General features: G+C 42.4%; 1 protein-coding gene across 2 annotated transcripts in view; it reads right to left on the bottom strand.

The window, feature by feature from the left end:
* Positions 1-1,233: 1,233 nt before the first annotated feature.
* The window catches only part of WRNIP1 (WRN helicase interacting protein 1), a 441,396-nt gene continuing 416,548 nt past the window's right edge, over positions 1,234-26,081 (bottom strand). For both annotated transcript variants that reach the window (XM_069217905.1, XM_069217911.1), the window contains one exon: positions 1,234-2,082. In XM_069217905.1, coding sequence (XP_069074006.1) covers positions 1,810-2,082 — 273 coding nt within the window. In that variant the 3' untranslated portion in view covers positions 1,234-1,809. The remainder of the gene's footprint in view (positions 2,083-26,081) is intronic.

Here is a 26,081-nt window from a genome sequence, read left to right as displayed (position 1 = left end):
AGTCCCTAAGAATAAACAAAACAATGGGTGACACACAGAGAAAATGTATTGGCGAAAGGCCCGGGACGCACAAGAGAGCATCTTTGGCCTCAGTACAAGGATGCTTTCAAGTACGTTTCAACCGAAATCCAGATGATGGCTGAATTTTCAAACAAAGGAAAAAAAAAGGTCTTCCCCCTCTAAATTCTCCAAAACCATTAGGACTTCAGTTTTGCATGCACTGAACTCCACCAATGGGTACTTTGCCTTAAAATGAATTGTAATTATGAAACTTTCTTCCCAAAGCATCAACATAACACTAGGGGTGTGTGAAATGGCAATTTTTTTCTCTTACAAACTTCGTGTAATTCTCACGAGTACTGTGAAACCCACCTGTAGATAGCAAAGCATTATGCATGTGAGTTTTCTCACCAAAATCAAGCCTTTTCTGTCTCTTCGAAGTTGATTAAAGGACAAAAAAACAACACCCACCGATGCATATCTTCCCTTATAAAAAGTCTGCACGCCCTACTGAAGAGGTGCCTGCAAACGGACAGTGTTTGCATCCCTTTAACATTACAGACTCCTTTATCTTAACATACATCATTTCCTGATTATGAAAAATGTAGTTCCTAACCTGTAAGAACATTTTTTTCAATAAGAGGCGGAGGAAGTGCTGCCATTAAAATAATGCCAAGCAACTGACTTGGCGGCTGTTTAACTATGATGCCTCTGTGAACAGAACAACGGGCATAAGAGGAGAGTGGTGGCACCTATAATTTTAATTGTTTACTAGTTAACAGTCTGCACTTGACTATTCTGCTTGAGTCCCTTTTCTTTTCTGCTTCCTACACCCTAGATCAGAGGTCTTCAAACTGGGGGGCGAGCCCCCCTTGGGCGGCCTCAAGTGATCCCAGGGGGGGCGCCAAACTCTGGCCAAAAGAAATATTATACAGATAACATGCCTTTGTTTTAAGCAGAAGCATTTTATTGCAGTTTTAAAAAGGTAACAGTACTTAACTGCAATGCTTGAATAGGTTTAGACCTATTTAAACATTGCCATCTTTCTAAAATAATTGTGAAAAATTCTGAAGGGGGGCCCAATGATTTTAATTTTTCAACTGGGGGTGCGGCATAAAAAAGTTTGAAGACCACTGCCTTAGATCGAAGAACATAGCCTTGCTGGAGCTTGCAAGGTAACTATGGTGTACATCTCCACATTCCCAATTTACAGAAAGAAAGAGCACAATAAAACACCATCATTAAGGTTTTATTTTAATACTGCAAGACTTCAAATAAAGGTAAGCGATAGAAAAGAAAGCATATTGAGTCGAACCTCTATACACCCTACAGCTTACTTGGAGAGCATGCAGTCCAATTCTATTTCTATCTGCCCGGTGGAAGCACACATCATGTTTAGGGTACATTGTTTACCGTCTTTTTGCTGTAGTAGCACTCCAGTACCCAGTCAATGGGAAATAAAATACAATAATCAGAGTTAAGAGCTTTTGTGTTTAACATAAAAAACTTGTTTGAATATTATTTTTTACTATTCATTTTTAAATCAGAATTATAGTGCTTTAGTTTTTAGTGCAAATATAACGAAGGTTATCTCCATCTCATCTATGCAGGAACAGATCCTCTGCTGCAAGGTGGGCGTTCATCAAGGATTTCACATTTTGCAAACGAGAACATCAGGAGTTCATATATTTTCGGCATCTCTATGTCACAGACAAACATCAAAATGCCTTTGGAAACACCAACTTTATGTACGTTCTGTTGAAATGAATAAAAAAGGCACATAAAAGGTACCACAGAATGGGTAGGCTGTTAATGAGTCTTCTTGAAAAAGTTGAGTCCTCTCAGTTCCTCAGGAAGGTAATCCTGTTCCACAGGGCCCTTGAACATGGGGTTGTACTTGTATCCCTGGCCGTAGCCCAAGCCCTTCATCAGCTTGGTCGGCGCATTCCTCAAGTGCAGTGGAACAGGCGGAAGCGGCCCTTTGTGATTCTTCAAGCAGGCCTTCACATTGTTGTATGCGCTGTACACCTCAATGGACTTAGGTGCTCTGGCTAAGTAGGTAACACATTGGGCTAGTAAAACCTGAAAAAAGAAAAAACTACGTAAACAAACACCCTCTTCATGAATTAATGTTCTTATGCACTCAATTATTTGAATGACCCAGTCTTCCTTGGAAAATAAATGTGTTACCTGATACTCAATTGCTCAACTAAATGCAGGTTACAGACTATAATGCCATTTGTACTATTAGATTCCAAAGATTCCACTCACCTGTGAGATGTCTATGTAAGTCCCAGTAGTTGGAGTGTTTGCCAAAACGTTTGTGTAGCATTAGCACAGTTGTGTTTAGTTTAGGCCTATTAGGGCTGGATGTAAGACAGACATTCAGGCTAGCCTCAGACTATGTAAAGGTTCTCCTCTTATAAAAACTGCACATAAATGCACTGTCTGGATACTATGAAAATTTTGTATAGAAGTATGCTGGAAACCGCTGCCCTAGCATATGCTCCGCCCAACCCAGGCAGAAGCCCAGTCCCCAAGAACTATACACTCAGCTGCGCCTTTGGGTCCAACTCACCTAGGTGAGTGACAGCTAACTATTATTGGACCACAGAATGAAAAACCTAACTGTTTAAAGATGAAAAAAGCGGAGTAAGGGGTGCAAGGAGACTTGAAGATTGGTAGCTTAATGGAACCCTCACAAACTCAGACAAGAATGATTTTAAGCAAAGGAAGCACCCACTGCAGAACCTTTTTCTGGAGAGTCCTATATGGAATACACTGAAACCGAAGTGACTGTTGTCGTGCTTCACTATGAAGCAAGCTCACAGGGCCCCAATTCCTCCACAGGGCAAAGGGTGCCCTGTCCAGAACAATGGCTACAAGAATTTTAATTTTCAAACACAGATAGGGATGCCGCACTCATGGCCTCCAGAAGACGAGAAGTCCTATCGCATGAAAACGCAAACAATAAGAACATTCCTAGACTTCACATTTAAGGCCCAAAGGCAGAGACATAGCTTTGACTAGGTCAAGAAGATCCTAGGATGAAGGGAGATAAAGTATAGGATGATGCTCCTGGTGAAACTGCAGCTAGAACAGAATGGAAGACCTTGCTTTTATGACTCCACAGATGGCCTGGGACTAGACAGAGAGATGGCGGCCTGTGAGCAAATGGTGAGAAAGAGTAGAAGAGAGCAAGAATACAATAGTGGTAATGGCAGACCACAGGAGAGAGACAGCAGTTCGAAATACCTACACCAGGAGAGCAATGTGCAGGTGATAGAACACACAAAGAAATCAAAGCGGTTTCAAGTTAATACGGTCCTATGGACAACATTGACAGGCCGGAAGAAGAGAATAGAGCCTGGGACAGGACAGAAGCGGGCAAGTGTACACAATGTTAGACTTTAAGGGAGACACAAAAAAAAGAAGACAGTCTCCGAATTAAGGTAGCTTAAGGTTATTGTAAAATGATGGGGCAACAGGTACTTCACAAGATGGGGAATCATGTCGTTTTAAGTTTGACAAGCAGGGTACAGGGGAGTTGAGGAGAAGGACTGAGTTTAGGGTACAAGTTTCAGAGGTCTGTGAACACTTCCGGGGCACTGCTCAAGTTAACAAAGTCACAAAGCACTACAACACCAGTAGACAGGGGATGGATAATGCTAAGTGCAGGACAGTTAATACATCTCACTGACTATAAATGGTACACAAGAGCAAATTAAGGTAATGTCTAAGTATGTTAATTGACTAGGCAACAAAGTGAAAAGGGGAATCCCTATGCAATACCTAAAAAGGCATAATCTTAACACAGTGATGTTGCAGGAAACACATCTTAAAGGAAATAATTGGAGGATTGAGGAGGAGGAACAATATTAACATGAAAAGAGATACCATACGTCCCCAACAAAACATGAATATATAGGAAACCTACATAATACAAGTGGGTCACTGGGACAGACTGCTGACTAATTTATGCACCACCCAAGAATTACACGACTACCCTTAAATTCCTAGGAGCCATACTGTTGCAATTACCTTGTATTGGTGGGGGTGTTTACATTTGGTGGTCAACGAAAAACTGGATACAAAACATCACAGGGAAGGGAAAGGGAGAAGGGCATATTAGCCACTTTCCTAGAGGACATGGGTGTAACTGATATATGGAGAGTTCACAAGACAGACCATTTACCTGCTACGTGGGGTGTACAACAACTTTCATCCATAGACTACCTCTTAATGCAAGGCATTTACAAAAGGTGCTTCGAAGAGGCACATATAATACCAAGGTATATCTGATCACTCGCCCAACAGGATCACACTTAGAGGCCGAAGAATGGGAATTAGAGAAAGATGGTCCATTTACCCATACTACCTTTAAAACAGAGAGCTAGTTAACAAAACAAAAAACAGTTATCATCTATACTTTGTTGAAAGACATGGTGAACTCTGCTTTCACACTCTGGGAGACATACAAAATTGGTCATAGGGTAAGCACTATATTTAAATGCAGGCGAGAAGAAAAAGTAAAGGGCTTGGAAGAATAGGACAGAATCAGAAATCCACAAAATGGAGGCAAGTCTATATCTTTCAGAATAAGCAGTGCGAACCCATGAACTGAATATCGAGACCTAGCTGAGAACGCCGCATGGGCAATCTTTCTAGTTTCCCAATGTAGTCTGTGTAATATAGGCAATACATCAGAGAAGCTGCTAGAGGATCTGGGACAGAGAAACAGGAATAGAAACTGGGTTCCAGAGGCAATATTGACTTCAGGCCAGCACATGCATGGTAACAAAAAGGTGGCAGTCATATTAGCTATACACTACAAGCAAATATACAAAGACTCATTCCGCACAATAAAGGAAGTGAGGGAATTATTTAAAGATATTAAGCTCCCACAGCCCTCGACGACAGAAGAGGCAAGCATTAGATGCTAAAATAGAGGACAGTATAAAGGAATCAGCAATTAGAGGTCTGCAAAATAGCAAGGCTGTGGGACCAAATGGTCTGCTAAAAGAACTCTATAAAAGTAAGCCTGTAAATTGCAGATGTTCAGGGAAGCAAAGGAAAAGGGATGCCTTCCCCACCACCAATGATCATCTATAAGAGTGACAATACTGAAAGAGGGTAAGCCGTGGGAGGAATGCTTCTCATATAGGCCAATATCACTGCATAATGTGGAGGCAAAGGCCATCATCAAGGTACTGGCAACAAGGCTGACAAGAGTCATAACAACCCTTACCCACTCTGACCAGCAGGGCTTTAGACCCCCAAAAAAACAAAATAGCCTCAACCTCCGAAGAATGTATTGAAGCCTGTGGTATACAGAACACACGACCGAGCCGACAGTACTGACATGAGACGCCACAGTAGCATTTTACACTTTGAATTACACATACATGTTTGGTGTGTTGGAGAAAATGGGCATGGGCCCCAAATTTACAGACTGGGTAAGATTACTCCAACAGCAAACAACAGCCATGGCTAAGGGTTAACGTCACATTGTCCGGGGGCTTCCACCTGGGCAGGGGGACTAAGACACGGATGCCTGCTCTCATCAATGATTTCTGTCATAGCACTTGATCCGCTGGTGGCCTGGATCAGGGAGGACCCCATGGTGAGAGGACTCGGGTGGGAAGGGACATGGGATGAGAGTATCTCAATTTACCCTGATGACATACTATATGTAGGTTACCAGAGACAACGATTCCCAGATTCATACGTATCTTTCAGATATGTGGGAAATATCCAGGATACTTGCTAAATAGGGGGAAGTTCCAAATGTATTAATTATTAGGCCAAATGCCACCAATCCCAGGAGACTGTCCACTATGAATCTCAAGCAAGGGCTTTTGTTACCTAGGCATCTGTGTCACAGGAAATGCAGACCGATTCCAGCAGGAGAATTTATATTCACTATTGAATATATTTAAAGGTGATGTACAACACTTGCAGGCATTGCCATACTCACTGCTTGGAAAGGCGGCCATATTCAAGATGATAACACTGTCTACATTCCTTATGCCCTACAGAACACATCATTGGCATTCTTCAAGCATAGAGAGGCAGCGATATGTACTATGGAATGGAACGGCACCACAATTTGCCCTCAACACCTAATGAAAGAAGGCAATGATTGCAGTATTGCATTTCCAGATATTCCAAAATATTAATGGGCTACACAGTTTGCTTACAGTCAAAGACTGGGCCTTCTGACTGCCCTTCTATATTACATGGAAAATGGGTAATACCCACCAACCCTCCATAAGAAAAGGCTTGATTATCCACTGCTGGCACATACCTAGCCCACAGTGACAGTCTGGAAGGAAGCAACAACATTTCTAGAATGGAAAGGTGTGATCATAAAAGAAACACCATTGTGCAATAGTGATACCTTAGCAGATGTGGGTAAGCTTCAGGAGTTTATCAGCTAGGAATGTATAGGAAGATGCCCGGAACAACAGGGAATTAATTAAGATGGGAAAACTTCATTACGAATATCAACTGAAAGACTGAATTCTTTAGATTTATGCAAATCAGGCATGCATTTGCTAAACACATCAAGAATGGTACATAAATAGGACAGAGTACTACAGAAAAAGTCCAAGTCACTAGTATGCAAATAAATGTCACAATGTGGCCGGTACCCTTGCGAAATTGAAGACTGAATGGGAAACTGATGCAGACGAAATCGAAGAGGAAGAGTGGGCGGAGGCATTAAGAGCCCTTCGTGAAGTAGCAATAAGGTCAGGATTTTGAGTGATCCAAATAAGCATACACCTCATAGATCGTACTACAGGATAATCCTGCTTCAAAATAAAGGGGAAGATAGCTTCAGTGGGGTGGGGTGGGGCGGGGAATATGGACACATGGGATCCTTCCTTCACACGAATTGGACATGCACAGATATAAAGCAATATTGAGGACAGGTAAAAGGGAGTTTAGAGTTAGTGAAATTGGCACAAATGGTAGACAAAACCAAGGTACTTCTGATGAATATATGGTGTGAAGGGGCCTCCCAAAATATGTCAAATTGTATATGTTGTTCAATCTGATGGCTGCAAATAAAGAAATAAAATAAAAAAAAATAAAAAAATAACAGGCGATGGAGGGCATGCAAACCATCAGAAACAGGAGAATGGAAAATGGACATGGACTTGTGGTGCAAACTCACAGACAAAGAAGTGTATGAGGGGAGGGGGATGGTAGAATTTTTTTGGGCAATCTTGAATGCAATACAGGAAACTATTCCTACCTAATTTAAAATGCATTGTATAAAAGAACATGGAGGGGGAGTGTCCCATGGTAGGGTTAGAGTACTGAACTGGAATGCACTGCCTTACAGTTGTATGGCATTAAAATGCATGCCTTTACGACACATTCCTTTACCATTTCATACCTTTACAATGCAAAGCCTTTACCACACAAGGCCTTTACAACAAAAGGTAAGTATATTTAAGGTAAACTCTATATAATACCTAGTGGTGGTTGCCATTAGGCAAATTCTAGTTAGGTCTGCTTTTTCAAAGAAAGAGCAGTTTTTGGTTTGACAGCAACTTTGATGAACCCTCACAAAACCTTCCAAAAGAAAAAATAGGGTCATCCACCTCAGCTACTTCATGGAAAGTTTCGAGGTCATCTGTCAAGAGGGGGCTGAGAAAAAAAGGGGGGTCCTAAAATGCAAACGCCCCATTTATTTGTCATGGACTTTTTTTTTTTAAGACCAGGCTACAGCAAAAGCTACTTAATTGCATTGTTCCAAGTTTGGCAGGAAGCTTTATCTTGGTCCGCAGATTGTGTTTTTCGTGATTTGGTGTGAGTCCGTTCAGTGGTTTTTGAGATATTAAGGTTGGAACAAATCTGTATATTTCGATGGTTGGGCCCGTGAGTCTCTCAAGACTCTTGCGGGAGCAGCAATTTAAAAACCGAGTGTTCTGATTAGCCCAGGGAGCTTTATTGCTCTTAGGTCAACTCGCTCTTGCGGGAGTCAGACTCCTGTGAGAGGGAGCACTCTGACTGGCTGCCAGCAACATGAGAACAATGTTGCTGGTAGCCATTACAGTAATCAAGGACTTATTCCCCCGTCCTGAAGTAAAAAAAAACAAAAACAAAAACATAAGTGGGCTGAATAGGCATACCTTGAATCTTAGACCCCATGGAAGTGACCCGGGGGACCCTCCACCCCAGCATCAAAAAGAAAAAAAATATTATATTGGCAAAAAATGCCACGGTCCTCGTACAGGATACAAAAAAAACCAAAAACAAATTGGTGGCCGGGCACATTAATTTACCATATACCCCGGGGAGTCCACTCCTGGGGCTGTATTCATGAAGGGGAGGGCTTATGCCTGACTCTCCTTCCCGAGCCTCCAGAGGTGCTGGTGAGCCTCCCGCCCCGGGTCAAAAACAATGTTTATGGGGAGGAGAACGAGCATCCCCACTCTTGAGCCATAACAGCCCCTAAGGAGCCCACCCTTGGGACCAAAAATCTCCTTGCAAAGACAGGTTCAAGGAATTTAATATATGAAAGATGTCTGCAAGGTATGCTAAAAGCACAAGTCAATGAGGATTACATTGCTGCCCTGCTTTGTAGGGGTCCATATCCAGAAGGAATTGTCTTACTTCATTTCTCAGTTCAAAAATACGATTCAGAACCTTCCCTCTGGATAACCTTTGGACTTTTGTATGGAAAAGTAAACCATCATGTTCAGTTCCCATTTCTATACATAAAATAGCAAACAGAAGAGCTATAGTGGGATGCATCTTTATGAAATTAACAATTTTCACAGCAGAATTTAACACATCCCCAAGTTCTCCATTCATGTTTAGGACTACAAGGGCTTCCTGGTGTATCGTAACGTGGGTCCGTAGAATATGACGAGCCACTTTCAACACTTTGGCTTTTAGGCCTTCCCTAGCCCCACACATGGAAGGAGCACCATTAGTACAGATCCCAACACAGCTGTCCCATTTTAAGTCACTGGAGCACAGGAAGTCACAGAGTATCAAACAGGGCTGATGCTGTTGCCGTTCCTTGATTGTTTTACAGAATAAAAAATCTTCCAATATCACAGTTTTGTGGCAGTATTGGACATACACATTTAAATGAGCTTCCTTAGATAAGTCAGTCGCTTCATCCAATTGCAAAGCAAACAGACTCGATTTCAAACGTGCTGTGAGTTGTCTGTGAATGTCCTTTGACATGTCAGAGATGCAGCAGCAACTGTTGTGTCTGAGATGGGTACCATTTTAAAACTTCGCCTCTCTTTCACCAAGCAATGTCCTGGCCATGTCAAGAATTGCTGGAACAAGCACTTTTTTCCTGTCTATCAAAGGCTTTTTGTTTTTGGCAATGTGGTATGCCACTTGATTAGATGCTTTCAAGGCATTTGTTGGTGTGGAGACCAATATGTATTCTTTCCTACCAGTGACCCCTAAGTAGTTTCCAAGAGGCGCTTTAATTTGTTTGGTTTCAGACTTTTGTTAGCCAAGGTTATGCCACAAACCACACGCTGTGGCCTAATTTCACCATTTATGGTGATGTAGGTGAATCCAAAGTCCAGTAAGGAGGTATCATACTTCCTAATTTGCAGCTCTTTTCTCACCATCTATTTCGGCCTTTCGTGGAGTGCCCTACCATCTTTTGGCAGCAGGAAACAATCCATGTCAAATGTGTGTTTGACATATGATAAAAAATTCCAGAGTTCAATATTAATGTATACTATGGACTTGTTGCTGCAGGCGTTTTTTTATTTTTCTTTAACTCTGCAGTTCTCAAACTATCTTAATAAAATCTTACTTATCTAAAACATGAATAACACTGTAGGTTCCCTTCCACATGTTTAAAACAGAAATTGCAGATGGACCTGGCTTTGTGTTGTGAACCATCACCAAGGTTCACCTTCCCTTGAGCGCACACACATTGATAGCAATAGGTAACACAGGTGGATGACAGACTTCGAATCCATCTCCAAAAATCGGCTGTTAGTGCCCAAATTGATTATTCTAGTGCTCTCTAGGAAGGCTAGTCCCACTCCTGATCTCCTGCCACCATCTTCAAGAAAGATTGAAGGACTACAAGGTTATTGCTCGTGTCATAATTGATCTCAGAAGGAAGACCACTGCTATCCAGCAAAAGCCAGCCTTGCAGTGCTAATTTGGAAACCCTCCCAGACAAGTGTAGGCTGTTGTGGTAGAGTCTTGGTTACTGAATGATACACTGTATTTCTCTATTGACTTTTGCGTCTTTGCTCTCAAATTGTATCTCCTTTCTTGCATTTAACCTATTTTTCCTCATCTATCTCTTGTAGGAATGAACGTCTTTAAGTGTGTTTACACTGGTGGCATGGTGCCATTTTGTTAGACCTACTGGCTCATCCTATTTGCCCAAAAATTACTTGTGATGCATGTGACAACTTTAAGACCATGTGGGTGATCTATGTATTTTTGTTTTGTTTTGCCAACAGCTAAACTGGGGATTCACCAATAGGACACTCACACACATAACCGAGGATACCCACTGGACTTAGACACTGCCCAAGAGTTTGTGCCGCCTGTTTCATTTACCTGTGGTGTACTTGGAGAATGTTTGCAATATCAATTATGCTTCTAATATTTTAAACAAAAATACCATTGTTGGACCTGGCTTTTTGACAGGGACATCCCCAAACTTTTTGCCTCCTTCCTCTTATTTTTTCTGACCTGTTGCTGTTGGCTTTTGACCTCTGGGCACTTTACCACTGCTAACCAGTGCTAAAGTGCATATGCTCTCTGTGTAAATTGTACTACTGATTGGTTTATCCATGATTGACTATTTAATTTACTTGTAAGTCCCTGGCAGAGTGCACTACATGTGCCTAGGGCAGGTAGATTAAATGCTACTAGTGGGCCTGCAGCACTGGTTGTGCCACCCACCTCAGTAGCCCCTTAACCCTGTCTCAGGCCTGCCATTGCAAGGCCTGTGTGTGCAGTTTCACTGCCACTTCGACTTGGCATTTAAAAGTACTTGCCAAGCCTAGAACTCCCCTTTTACTACATATAAGTCATCCCTAATGTGTGCCCTAGGTAACCCCTAGAGCAGGGTGCTGTGTAGGTAAAAGGCAGGACATGTACCTGTGTAGTTATATGTCCTGGTAGTGTAAAACTCCTAAATTCGTTTTTACACTACTGTGAGGCCTGCTCCTTTCATAGGCTAACATTGGGGCTGCCCTCATACACTGTTGAAGTGGCAGCTGCTGATCTGAAAGGAGCAGGAAGGTCATATTTAGTATGGTCAGAATGGTAATACAAAATCCTGCTGACTGGTGAAGTCGGATTTAATATTACTATTCTAGAAATGCCACTTTTAGAAAGTGAGCATTTCTTTGCACTAAAATCTTGTTGTGCCCTTCAATCCACGTCTGGCTAGGTTTAGTTGACAGCTCCTTGTGCATTCACTCAGACACACCCCAAACACAGGGTACTCCGCCTCACTTGCATACATCTGCATTTTGAATGGGTCTTCCTGGGCTGGGAGGGTGGAGGGCCTGCCCTCACACAAAGGACTGCCACACCCCCTACTGGGACTCTGGCAGACAGGATTGAACTGAAAGGGGGCTTGGTGCATTTCTTAGAGACTCTTTGAAGTCACCCCCACTTCAAAGGCACAACTTAGTATAAAACAGGGCCTCTGCCCTACCTCATCAGACACTTGCTGGAGAAGAAACCTGAACCAGAAACGACATCCTGCCAAGAAGAACTGCCTGGCTGCTCAAAGGACTCACCTGTCTGCTTTCTACAAAGGACTGCTGCCTTGCTGTTGCCCTGCTGCCTTGCTGAACTCTTGTCTGGCTGTGAAAGTGCTCTCCAAGGGCTTGGATAGAGCTTGCCTCCTGTTCCTTGAAGTCTCAGGGCCAAAAAGACTTCTCTCTTTTACTTGGATGCTCCGTGTGCCGAAAATTTCAACGCACAGCTTGTTTCGCGGCGAGAAAAACGCCGCACTCCGATGCTGATCAACGCGACGCTCTGGGGACGATCGAAGATCCGACGCACGGCCTCACAAGGACAACGCCGCCCGACCTCTAGAGGAGAAATCGACGCGACGCCTGCCGTGAGATCGTAATTTCAACGCGCAGCCCCGCAGATCGAAGTCTAGAGGAGAAATCGACGCAACGCCTGCCGTGAGATCGTAATTTCGACGCGCAGCCCCGCAGACCGACGCGCAGCCGGAGAACAAGCAGGAAAATCCACGCACAGACCCGGGACATCTGGTAATCCCCGCGATCCACAGAAAGAGACTGTCCACGCGCCGGAAAACGACGCCAACTTCCCCGCGTGGAAAATAACGACGCAAGTCCGTGTGTGCTGGGGAGAAATCGACGCACACACCCTTTTTCCACGCACCTCTTCTCTTGTGGCCCTCTGAGGAGATTTTTCCACTCCCAACCAGGTACTTGTGCTTGAAAGAGACTTTGTTTATATTCTAAAGACTTAAGACACTTTCTATCACTTTTCAGTGATATCTTTACAAATTCGTACTGCAACTTTGATCATTTTGACCTGAAGATACCCAGATAAATATTATATATTTTTCTAAATACTGTGTGGTGTATTTTTGTGGTGTTATGCTATGGTGTTGTATGATTTATTGCACACATGCTTTACACATTGCCTTCTAAGTTAAGCCTGACTGCTCGTGCCAAGCTACCGGAGGGTGAGCACAGGCTGATTTTGGATTGTGTGTGACTTACCCTGACTAGAGTGAGGGTTCTTGCTTGGACAGAGGGCAACCTGACTGCCAACCAAAAACCCCATTTCTAACAACCATACAAAACAAGATGGCTGTTTCCTCAATGGGGGATGAGTGGTGGAAGCACCATTTGAGATTCCCAATTCATGAAGCACCCCCTAGGGCTGACAATTCTAACTTTGTATTACGATTTATTCACGTTCAGTGAAGAGCTCAGTTTATAGACAAAAGACAGACCTAAAGAATTTTGACTACCTGTCTAGATCTACCAGACGATAGCTTACATCTGCTCAAGGTTTCCGACTTTTGTGGAGCACAGTTCACATTCAGTGGTCATAAAGTCTTCCCTTCTGTCTGTTCATGAGATATGGGCTATAAAAGTCCAGCACCCTGAGAATCTCTTGTGGCTTCTAACTGTTTCCCAACACTAGCCCCCCTGTTGTGACTGATTCTGGGCAGTAGTTAGCCCTATAACTGGTCTTCTTTAGAAGGTTCGAGTTGTGTCGCCTCCCGTCTCACTTATCACTGGAGCTCATTGAGCTATAAGGGATATAGCACGGAGTGGACAATTAAGTTTACTGCATGTGAGTGCAGAATACATGAGTTCTAAAAAAAAGAGGCCCACTTTGTAAATAATACAGTTTTAAACTTGTAAGGGTCAAGCTGTATAGATGTTTTGCAAGTTATGGGACACTGCATGCATTTCTACATGCTACAGACCATATTTGGGGCAATAGCACAGAGATTAACAGTAACAAAAGTCCACCAGACCATAAAACAGGCCAGCAAGTAGCTGAGAAAGAGCCCACACACTGACCTGAATGGCAAGCCCTTTGGGCACTACCAGACTGCCCGATAAGCAGGGCTACTGGAATTATGATGCAAGGGAGGAACAAATTATGCAGCAGGGGCGATTAAATTGTATGGTAAGAAAATGTAAATAATGCTACATGATGCAGCAAATTTTGGGATAGTATTTTACACACTAACACTTGGCAAAGACTTCACCTCATTAGAACCAGTTTATCACCGAAATACAGCAATATACAACAGACAGATGTCTAGTCAATCTTTCTGCAGGGCATTCACTCCACAGGAATATGTTGCACGTTTTTAGAAACTTATAATTGTTGAGTTTCTACGGTTTTGTATGGGTAAACGACAACCTAAGCATAACGTCCAGGTAACCTTTTGTTTTATCAGTGTATTTCTATGGTTTTTTCAATGCACACCTTAAATTTTGTGTCAGGTTGCCACCAGCAACCTGCTTTTCCTTTTAAATCCGCGGAGGATCCGTGTCCCTGTATGCAAATTTGGTTTTCATTTAATAACTAGAAAACTACTGAATGGATTTACACCAAATAACAAAAAGGCCTCTTTCTTGACCAACAGCTACATGTCTTCTAAATTTGATGTAATTCCCTCCAGTGGTTTTGGCGCTATCGCTGTTCAAAATCCCAATGGAAAAATGAATGGGAAAACCATGTTTTGGAACCTCTCTTTTTTCTCAAGCCTTGCTTGATGGATCACCCCAAAACTTTCCAGACAACAGCTGAAGTGACCACCGTTGATTTTAGAAAATTTCGTGAAAATTCATCAAACAGCACCAAAGTTATTAGCAAAACAAAAAATGCCTTTTCTATAGAAACTATGTCCTAACTATGGGTCGCCACTAGGTTATGGTTATATATATATATAGTACTGGCAGTTGCCAGTAGGTAGCTATAGTTAGGACCATGATTCCATAAAAAACTATTTTTTTTGACTTGCTATATCTTTTGGCACCATTTGACAAATCTTCACAAAAGTTTCCAAAACAAAAGTAGCCCTGTGATTCTTGTTGTGCATGGGACGTTTCGGGTGATCTATCAAGTAGGGGCCAAGAAAAAGGGTCTCAAAAGTTGTTGGGTTTCCCATGTTAATTCCCGTAGGACTTGTCAGCAAGTCTACAGGCCGAACCACTGGACGGAAATTACACCAAATTTGGCAGAAAACTAGCTTGCGTTACACAGATTGTGTTTTTTGTTGTTTGGTGTAAATCCATTCAGCAGCTTAGGAGATATTTAAGGGCAAATAGGTTTGTATATCCCTGGCCGCGAATATTTCACGAAATTCATGAATTTTTGTGAATACATGTGTGAAAAGATGAGTTGCAATTGGTTCACTGCAACCTGACTAGAAATTTGAGACCGCCATTTTATTTCACAAAACATGGTCCCCGGGAGTGAAAATTCAAATTGAAGGTGGCATAAGCGGTCAGTGTGAAGGTACCCTGACCCCAGGGGTGTGATACAGGCGTGTTTTAGAGGCAAATTCTAAGTTTAATATAATTTTGCATCAAGCCACGCAATGTTCAAGAAAATTTATGAATTTTTACAAATTCCTGTGAATTATTCACAAAGTATTTGCAATTAAGGAAAAATTTGATCATACATGTACTCGGAGGCTTAGGCGTCCACTCACACACCCGCTCAAACACTCATATACCCAACTCAGGCACACGCAGACTTACACACCCACTTTCAGACCCACTGAGACTCTCACGCACAAACACATCCACTGACAGAGACAGGCCCTGTGCCAACATGTGCTGTGCAAGGCCAAAGGCAATGTGTGGCGCAAATTACAAGTTAGTTGAAAGAACTCCAACTATAACTGCTGAATTTCTATTGTTATGTACGAGTCAATTCAGAACCTGACTATAACGTCCCTGTGTTTCCCAAGTTAATTCCCATAGGGATTTTCAACATGACTGCATCCTGAACTGCTGAATGGAATTACCCCAAATCTGGCAGAAAAGTAGCTTTTTTTCCAGAAAGAAGCCTTTTTCTTGTTTGGTATAAATCTCTTCAGTAGTTTTTGAGATATTAAAAGAAAAAGAAATATAGATATCTAGCAGTGCAAAGGATTTGCAAATAATGAGCTTGTGGAAAGAAATGCACAGCTCTGATTGGCTGCCAACACTTCAAGTGTTGGCAGCCATCTTGGGACTCTGCTTCAATCGAGTCCCACAAAAACTGTTGAAAACAGTTGAAAAATAAGACAAGAGGCTAGAGTAGGGAACCCCTGGCTTCCGCCCAGGGCAAAAAGAACATTAAAAAAAACAAAAAAAAAAACACTTTGCTGCAAATTCGTGATGAATTTGTGGGGGGGAGTGCGTTCCCCCGCTCTTGTTGAATCTGAAGCCACTGGGTGGGCCAAGTCCCGGGGGCATTGCCATTTTTAATTGAGGGGGGGGCACGGAACCCCCATTCCCTAGGGACCGCCACATCCCCAGGGCTTAAAAAAAAAAAAAAAAAAGATTATGTGCGAGGGGTGGGCACTCGCTCCCCAGCAGCCACGGGCACAACCAACTCCCTGGGGCTTTATACAAAATAGTGCAGGGGGCCGTCCCATTTACTTTCTACCTGAGTGAGCGTTTTTTCTCTTGGATAACATTACATGGGCAAGACAGCCTAAACATGTCACCAATGCACAGGATTTATGGGAGAACTTTTTTTTTTAATTGACAAACTAAGCAGACCTGAAATATTAAAATGGTGGGAAGCCATGTAACTTCAAAATAATGTGGACAATGGGATAGTTCCAAGAGGTCTAAGAATTCACATTATGCCATCAAATGAAACACCGAATCTGCAAATGTTGAAAGAATGGGTTGAAAATCTAGCGTTAAGTTCTAAGAGAATGTTGGAGATCTTGATTAAGTATGCTTGGATGGATAGGATAGGGACAGACTACCTGTGGATACAGAATCTATAAAAAATTAATTGAAGGAGAGACCTGGACAAGAGGTAATTGAAAAATACAAAACCAAGATATCCAAGAGATTAATCAAACATGAAGATGACAAAGATGAATAAACAATTTAAGTTTCAAAGATACTGTGATGATTATGTCAGAAGCAGAACCCTAACATATAATTGTAAATATGATGCAGAAATTGGGAAATTGACAAAGAACAATTTGGAACAAACGAATGAAAGAATGTCCATGGGGGACAAAAACAACAACACAGGCAATGAAACTGATACTTCTGCGACCTCGGATGTAATGTCACACAGTGATAATAGCCAGAAAAATCAACCACATTTTTTAGACCAGTACAGACTGTTGAGAAAATAAATCAGCAGGTTTCACTGGAGTTTACGACCTCAAGAAAGAGGGGCAGGGGGTCTACCACATGAAACAGAGGCAGAGGAAGTGGACAAGGAGGAGCAAACAAAGGTGACAGAATTCAACAAAGGAAATGGAAACTATGGAACAAAGTCATTGGGGCGAGTGGGAAACAAACAGAAGCCCCTTGGAGGAGAAATAATGGATCCTGACATGGTAAACAAAACTATTGTCAATCTCTAAGATAGAGATCTCACTGATTCTGAGAAACAAGTTTAATGCCTGGGATTTGCCTTCTGTCCTCTCACCGTAGGTTTGATTATGTTAAAACCAGGATTGACCTTTTTAAATACATGAGAAAATGTAAATTATCCAAGTGGTACTTCCTGAAGAACACGTTCAGTGACAAATCGAATACAACACTGACTGACCAAGTGTCGGAGACTTTGGTGATAGGAGATATGGACTTACTTACAACATTGTATGAGTTAGAAACTGAGACAGAAGGAAACAGTAACACTCCAGAAGACATTGATGAGTTCTTGGATACTTTGGGTATTACACATGATGATGCATTTTCTAGTGGTTTGAAATACCCCTCTACCTTCTGTCTGAACATGCCACATGACAATATTGATGCATTTCAAGAAGTTGTGATCCAGGACCTCCAAACATTTAGGGAAGGGTCTTACAAACAAGGCCATACCAATCTGACCCCAGTACAGTTTAAAGCCATTGAGTCTTTGGCTCAAGATGAGGATTATCATTCGTCCCTCAGACAAGGGGGGGGACATTGTGGTTCACAACAGGGAGATGTACCTCAAAGAGGCATTAAGACAGTTGAGTGACAATATGTTTTATCAAAGAGTGAATAGATCTAACTTTGTGGAAAGCATTGTCTCTGGTACAAACTGACAGTGTGGAAAGATAGAGATACTCAGATGGGAAGAGTATTGTTTCTTGAGGAAAGAACATCCTACGCTACTGAGTTTATACTTGCACCCCAAGGTACATAAGGATTTAAAAATCCTCCGGGAAGACTTCAAGTATCTTCCAGAGACAGTGCCACAGAAAATGTATTCAAATATGTTGATGAGATATTGAGGGATTTTGTACAGAATTTACCTTTGTATGTGAAAGACGCTAAAAAATTTCTGGGCAAAGTAAATGGTATTTAATGGGAACCCAACTTTTGTCTCATGACGCTGGATGTCAGTTCTCTATATACCATCATAGACCACAAGCTAGGGATAGCAGCTTGTGAGTATTTATTGAGAGAAAAACCCATTAGATTTCTAGACCACACCATTATGATAACAGAAATGATAAGGCACTGTTTGGAAAACAACATCTTTCTATTCAAATGGGATCTTTATCAACAGATTTGAGGAACCTTGATGGGCATTTGTTTTGCCCCCAGTTTTGCAAATCTTTTCCTGGGCTGGTGGGAGGAACAGGTGATAACCAACGTGACCCTCACAAGAAATATGGAACAGGTAGTCTTAAGGCTCAGGTACATTGATGACCTGTTTATTATTTGGAACATTTCAGAGAACAGTGTGAGTGAATCTGTTGCCTGTTTGAACAGGAACTCTTGGAACCTGGTTTTTACACATACTCTGAGTAAAACCAACTTTGAATGCTTGGATGTCCTGGTTGAAGTAATAGCAGGTGAGATTCAAACTCACCTCTTTAGGAAACCCACAGCTGGAAATAGTGTTTTACATGCAGGAAGTGGCCACCCTTAAAGTTTGAAGTGGAGTATCCCATATGGGGAACTTCTCAGGTCCAAAAGGAACTGCAGTACTAATGCAGCCTTTAGGGAGGAAGAAAAGATCATGCTAGCTAGGTTTAAAAGAACAAGGGTATCCTATGTGGGTTCTCAATAAGACCATGAAACGTGTCTCTCAAACCAGCAGGGAAACCATACTTTTTTTAGAACAAATTATCCACCACAGACACCACTAAAAGAGTCATCCTGACATATAATGGTAATTCAAGTGAGATCAGGCAGACACTAACCAGCACTGGGAGGTTCTCAGGAGTGACCCTGTTGTTGGGAGGGAAGATGGTGAAAGACCTTTGATTACATTTAGGAAGGCCAAATTAATCAGAGACTCCATAGTACGTAATGACATCACACTAATTAATGGCATTAGTGGATATGAGCTCAAAGGGTTTCGTTCCCTGTGGACATTGAAAGATATGTAGGAATAGCTCCAATACAAGTGAGTATAAGGTGGTAGGTGACATGACACGGAAGATCAAATAATTCCTTACATGCAGCTCTCAGTATAGAATATACATTTTAAACTGTCCCTGTTCTGTAAGATATGTAGGCAGTACGATATGCACAGTAAGGAAGAGAGTACAAGAACATTTAAGAGCCATTGATCATGGGGATACAAAATACTCAGTGCTCAGACATTTTCAAGAGAAACATGGCAGTGACCATGACAAATTATCTTTTTTCATTGTGGAACAAATTGCACATAATCCGAAAGAAGGAAATTGGACTCTAAAGTTAAGGCAAAGAGAGTGTGAACTGATTATTGATCTTGAGACCCTAGGTCTTGGGGGTTTGAACTTGGATGATTAATTGAGTATTAATTTGCAGTAGTAGAAGTAGTAGTACATACCATTTGGGAGCACAGTATCCTATGATGAGATTGCAGCCAGTATGCATATGCATCCTGTCTGCAAAGGTTGGGCCCTCCTGGTACTAGTTTTCCTTCCAAGTTGTTTCTCATACTATTTTGTTACACTTCTTTGTCATACTCTTTTCTTTCATATTTTTCCTGTCATGTCTTTTGTATTATATTTTACAACTTATATGAGTAGTTTATCACTGCCTGAGATTTGTTAGAATATGTGGTTTGCTTTCTAGCCCCGAGCATGTAGCAGGAAATGATTTTCCTGGCAGCTATTTACATATTGTGCTTTTTCATTTCTTCTTTTTCTTTACAGGAAGAGGTACTTGGATTCACTGGGTTTCTCCTACCCTTTCTTCTTTTTCAGAACCCAGCACTCTTCATCAGATGAGCACTTGGTGGTTTTATAACTTGTATTCTTTTTTATGGTTCCCTCTGAGCCTCCCATTGGGACTGGGGGGCAGGGTATGCCTGCCCCTTATAATATATATTTTTTCAACTTCAGGACAAGTGAGCAAGTCCCCAAGTCCTCCAACCTCTACCAGCAACAATTTCCTCATGTTGCTGGCACCCAATTTTCACGCTCTCTCCTGTGGGAATCTGAAGCTCCCTGGGCCAATGAGAACACAAGCAAATATCTTTGAACCTTCATTTCTTAAAACTACTGAAAGGATTTACACCAAATCACAAAAAGCACAATCTGAGGACGAAGATCTAGCCTCCTGCCAAATTTGGTGTAATTTCATCCAGCAGTTTTTGCGGTAGCGCTTTATAAGTAAGACTATGGAAAATGCATGGGGATTTTACATTTTGGAACCCCCACCATCCCTTTTTCACAGCCCCCGCTTGACGGCCCACCCTGAAATTTTACAGGAAGGAAAGTTTTGTGAAGATTCATCAAACTGCACCAAATTTATTATAGGGTTGATGAGGATGTCCGATTGTTTATCATGACTATGTTACGGAAGAAAAATTAAAAATATTAATTTAAAAAAATAGTGCTTCTGAGCACTGCATAACCAAACTGAACACTGTCTTTGGTGATCATGTCAACCAAATAGTAATGCAAATATTAAGGGTTTCTGCCCATGTAACTGCCATATAGATCACATCACTGAGGGCATGCCATGCAAGAGCGAATTATGTTAAATTTACACTAAGTAAAGTATGCTAACTTTACACTCAGACGCCCAGAGGGGCGTGGAAAAGAGCATGCAGCACACCAAAGATCATTTCAAGATTAAAGCCTTCCTTCCTGGAATCAGTACCACAAGCATCCTGGTTGAGCAGCCAAAACAACTTATCTATTGAGCAGGAACAGAGATTTCAGCAAATGTTAAGATTTTGGCGACTTCAATCAGCAGCTTCTGAAAGATACAGTAAAAATTTTTAAAGATACAGTTAAAAGGTTTGAAGACTGTGGAAGCTAACATGGAGTATGGAGGCTTGAAACTATTTTGGGAGGTAGGAAAGTACTTTGGATAATGGAACGAACAGTGGATCATGCTAGAGTACAACAATCTTTGTGGGATACCATAAACAGGCATTAGCTGGAAACTGAGGATAACTCACCTGGGGAGCAGAGAATGCAGCAATAAGACACTATTTTCCAGATCACCAGTTTAGCATCGCTCTAAGACAGCTTGAACCATACACAAAGGGTAACATTCCAGTCCGTAACAGAGACAGGATATGGAGACTATCACGCTGATCCCTTTATTTGAGAGTTAGAATCAAATTCTTGAACAATGTTTCTGTAAGTATCAATCACAGAGATATGGGATCTGCATGAGAAGAATTGTAGGCCAGCCACGGGTGCCAATCAGGAAACAAGTGACAAATGATTACAGAGGAATTATAGAGGATTAATATCCCTTTTGATGCCAACCTGTGCCATTTGCTTCTACTTTCGTTATGCAAGGACAGACTCCTAACCACCATCATGTGAGCAAAGATTTCCTTGCAGCAACCTACCAAAGCTTGTGCCTCAGGTGCCACGCTAACAAGTTCACCAATCATGTGTAGGACCATAACGTGATTCTAACAGTAGATCCACTCTCTGTGAAGGGAAAAGCCTACCATGCCCAAGATCATTGAAGCTGAACAATCTGATAGATACTACAATCATGTTGTCACTCTTGCTGGCGATAAGAGAACACTATCAAGGAAAGGAGGAGGAAAAGATGGATGGGAACGGTGTACATAAACTACCCAAAAATAAGAAGGGGGACAACCCCACCCACTTTTGGGCTTGATGCTTCTGCAGTTTGTTTGCTTTCATTTGAAAAAACATCTTACACAGGGAAAAGCATATAGTCCTAATCAAAATATCGGACTGAACATGGTTTGAAAATAAACGCGCATATTTATTGAAATGGGCATTAATTTTGTCTTCAACTTGCTTGAATATACATTCAAATTCTATTCTTTCACTTTCCTCAATGTCTTCAGTATTCCTAGCACTGACCCTCATCCTAATCCTAATAACATTCTCATTCTGTAACCTTAACGTTATCCTATCTCGCACAGTAAGGCTAATCTTCACTCTTACTCAAAACCAAACGCTCACTAATGCGCACTATAACCCTAACTTTATCTCCAACCTCGCCCATAACATTGCCAAAAATATATTTCTCACCCTACTGCTTACTCTAATACTAATCCTCTCTTTTTAGCCATCCCAACCTATGTTTTTCAAACATTTGGTTACAAGGTACATATATTTCTAACCAAATTATTCAAAATAGTCAGACGACAGTCTCCAATCACAAAAAACACAGTTCTTTCTGTATTTAGATTAATGGAATGGACTTGCAACAAGTGGTACACTAGGCCAATCTCTCAGTGTTAATGACTTCCAATAGCCATCAACTTTGAGAAGTCTGGATATGGTCAGTATAGACAGAAGAATGCAATCAGTATTAGTATCCATCTCTGAAGTAATGTTGGCTGTGATAAATCTCCGTCAGCTCGAAACTGTCCCAATAACATTACAAAATACTCATGACACTACATGCAAACTAATCTCTACTCTAATCTAACCAAGTAGAACTCCACATAATAGACACATCTCCAGTTACAAGGCCTGATTCAGCACCTCTGGACACACTAGTTCTTAGACTCCAAAGTTCCAAACATTTTAGCTCTCCACGATGAACTTCTAGGAAATTAAAGGTTTTGGCGAAGGCTAGAGGAAGTCCAAACCGCTTGCCCACCACTGACAGAACTTATGTTCACTTTTTGGTGCCAAAATTCCTTTCCGAAACATAGGGGCTCATTCTGAGCCCGGCGGGCGGCGGGAGCCGCCCGCCTGGAGGGTCCCGCCGCCCGCCTGGAGGGAGCCGCCAAATGACCGCACCGCGGTCAAAAGACCGCGGCGGCCATTCAGACATTTCCTCTGGGCCGGCGGACGCTCTCCAAAAGAGCGCCCGCCGGCCCAGAGGAAATGCCCCTGCAACGAGGACACCGGCTCAGAATTGAGCCGGCGTAGTTGCAGGGGTGCGACGGGTGCAGTTTGCACCCGTCGCGTATTTCAGTGTCTGCATTGCAGACACTGAAATACACAGTGGGGCCCTCTTACGGGGGCCCCGTGGCACCCCCTACCGCCATCCTGTTCCTGGCGGGAGACCCGCCAGGAACAGGATGGCGGTAGGGGGTGTCAGAATCCCCATGGCTGCGGAGCGCGCTCCGCAGCCATGGAGGATTCCCCCGAGCAGCAGCAAGTCGGCGGGAGACCGCCGACTTTCCGCTTCTGACCGCGGCTAAACCGCCGCGGTCAGAATGCTCGTGGGAGCACCGCCAGCCTGTTGGCGGTGCTCCCGTGGTCGGTGGCCCTGGTGGCCACCGGCCGCCAGGGTCAGAATGACCCCCATAATGTTTGAGACAATATAATAATAAGAGGCTTAGGGACAGTTAGTGAAATCTACTTGTTAGACTCTTGTGCCAAGGCAAATTACACACATCCTACAATATAAGATGATCTAATGCAATGTAAATCTGACCACCTGCATCATTAGTCCAAGTACCACTGAAGCCATGAAATAAATTACTCATAATGCTCCAATCTACTACAGTATGAGGACGTGGATTTTTTGGGGGTTGAAAAATTAGGACTTAGTCGTGACCTCTATTTGCAGAGGCTCATCATTTCTTTCACGTTTGTTAGAAAAAGCAATTCACCTTTGCATTGGAAATCAAGTATGTTTTGCAGAACTTCGTTTCCTTAAAGAAAAGGTGACCAGGGGCAAAGACCACTGCATGTAGGACTGGTTTAGTCATCTGTGCAGCTTAGGAGTTGCAGTATATTGCGATGATCCTCAGCTAGGCCACTCCTGAATACGTACCTAGAAAAGAGTTTCTTTCCCGCTGTTCTCTTCCTTCCTCTATGGAAGAGAGCAGATTTGCTGTTCTATTGGCTCTTGGTATTGCCCAATTTTAAATTTAAATCACATCTGTGCACTTCCCATGCATTATCCTTTTGGTTATAGTACTAAACGAGAGAGAAACAGCTAATACCTCCTCAGTCTTCTGGTTTGCCATTCAAACTTTAGTTCTCACTTGCTACGATGGCGAGAATGTCTTCTTGTTAGGGCTACTTGTAACTTTGCTTGCACTTGGTAAATGCATTTTGCATTCCGTGAGGAAGCTTGTAGCACATACATACTGTGAATTTCTAGTTGTAATAGCTGACTAATTCAATTTCACACTCTTTCACTATCTTCTGTATTATCTGTAAGGTGTTTGTTATCAGATTGCCTGTCAATCTGTCTGGTAATCTACAGATCTCTCAATCAGGGTAATACTGGATGGGTGAGAAGAATAGAAATCACAGGACCCGGCACTCAAAACTATCCACCAAAATCAATCTCTTCCAATGGCAGTATCTGGACCCTTGAATTATTCCTGTTTGCCTCTGTCTTTGTTCCACCCTCCCAATTTTTCTCTAGGAAATGCAAACACATTTCATTTTAGTTATCCATCGTACTTATTGTTTTTACTGTGTATTGTTACCTTCCAGTTTAGGATTGCTTAATAGTATATGCTTGGAGAAAATAGTAATACAATTACCTGCTGGGTATCTTTCCTTGCATATTTGGGCTTCACGCAAACATGTCCACCTTTGAGGTCCTAGCTCATGGGGATCTCTGTCACTGCCACACTGTATCCACAGATATATGGCACACAAAACACTTTTTATTATCTCTAGTGAGGGGCCCAACACTGTTGGGAAGCCAAGGAGAGGAAGATGAACAAGGCACATTGGGCAAAACCAAGCCCTTCTAAGGATTATCCTTGCCTGGTGAATGACTAGTGCAGCAGATTTTGCATGCTGGACTAAAGATTCTTCCTTTGGTGCAACCACCAGCAATAAGCCAACCAAACTAGAAGGATACCTTACCTAAGCCAGTCTGGCCATAGTTTTGATATTCTGCTCAGGGCACTCCGCTGCACACCAAACAAATCAATCCAGAAGGCTACCTTTTCCCAAAATCCCTCAAATGTTGGGGATAGATAAAATAGTAGAAGCCCAATGTGGACTGAGGCACAAGAAGACAGTCAAGACTAGAGGAGGGACCCTTTAAGGGTGGGCCTGAATTTGATAGAAACTACTTTATTTCTGTTACAAGGGTGAAGTTTGTTTTCTCGTTAGAAGCCCGCCACTAAGGAGCTGCTTTAAGTCTAGAGACTGAAAAGTGTGCCCTCTGCCCTAGAAGCCTATACAGATCAGACACTTCTGTGCATGTACCCACTTTATATTCTGTACTATTACATCAAGAAAGTGGACTCTGAGGACCATGTCCATTGTTCTTCTGCCCAACATCTCCATAACACCAGATGGATGGTGAGGCAGGAAAGTAAGGTGAGACACGGAGACACCACAGGCTCTTCCAAAAGTACTCTCAGCTGGCTAGCAAAGCTCTTGACAAAGACATTATAAAAGCTTGGATTCTTCCATCTTGGGCTAGCCAACCTCATGACGATAAACTAATGGTACTATCGATCTTCTATGGACCCCCTACGAAGAGAGAATAAAACTCTATTGTGATCAATCATTGATTTGACCATCCTATCTTCTATCCAAGCATCTACATTATGCAAAGAACATCCTTTGCCTCGTCAGACTCCTTGGAGTCCCTGTCCTTGAGCAGCCATACAGATACGGTGGGCTTCAAGGCTTAAGGTCATAGGTTCATAATTCCTCAGCCAAAACTGCAGTTAGGACCGGCAGCAACAGAGCCATGGGAGCGACTGATGGCCAAACTGAGCCATAACATGAGTATGAGCGAGGCATAACCAGTCTTGTTGAAAAAAGCTTCAATAATTTGTCCTGTCCTGATGCTGAGCAGGGCCTTACGAGTCTTATAAATTAGACTAAGCATGAGGCAGCAGCATGAACAGGTTCCAGGGCTGAAGTAGTGCCCCCATAAGGCCCAGGCCACTCGGGGCATTACAATGGACAACTGTTGGGACCCTCAACATGTGATAGCTGGATATATCAGGGTGATAAACGGGCATCCAGATTTGATGGAGGATGGTCTGATCATGAAATACTTGGCACCAATAAAATTTGTCTTAGAACGCAC

This window comes from Pleurodeles waltl, chromosome 2_1, assembly GCF_031143425.1.
Source record: "Pleurodeles waltl isolate 20211129_DDA chromosome 2_1, aPleWal1.hap1.20221129, whole genome shotgun sequence".
NCBI classification, from domain to species: domain Eukaryota; kingdom Metazoa; phylum Chordata; class Amphibia; order Caudata; family Salamandridae; genus Pleurodeles; species Pleurodeles waltl.
This window is presented reverse-complemented; position numbering and strand designations above follow the sequence as displayed.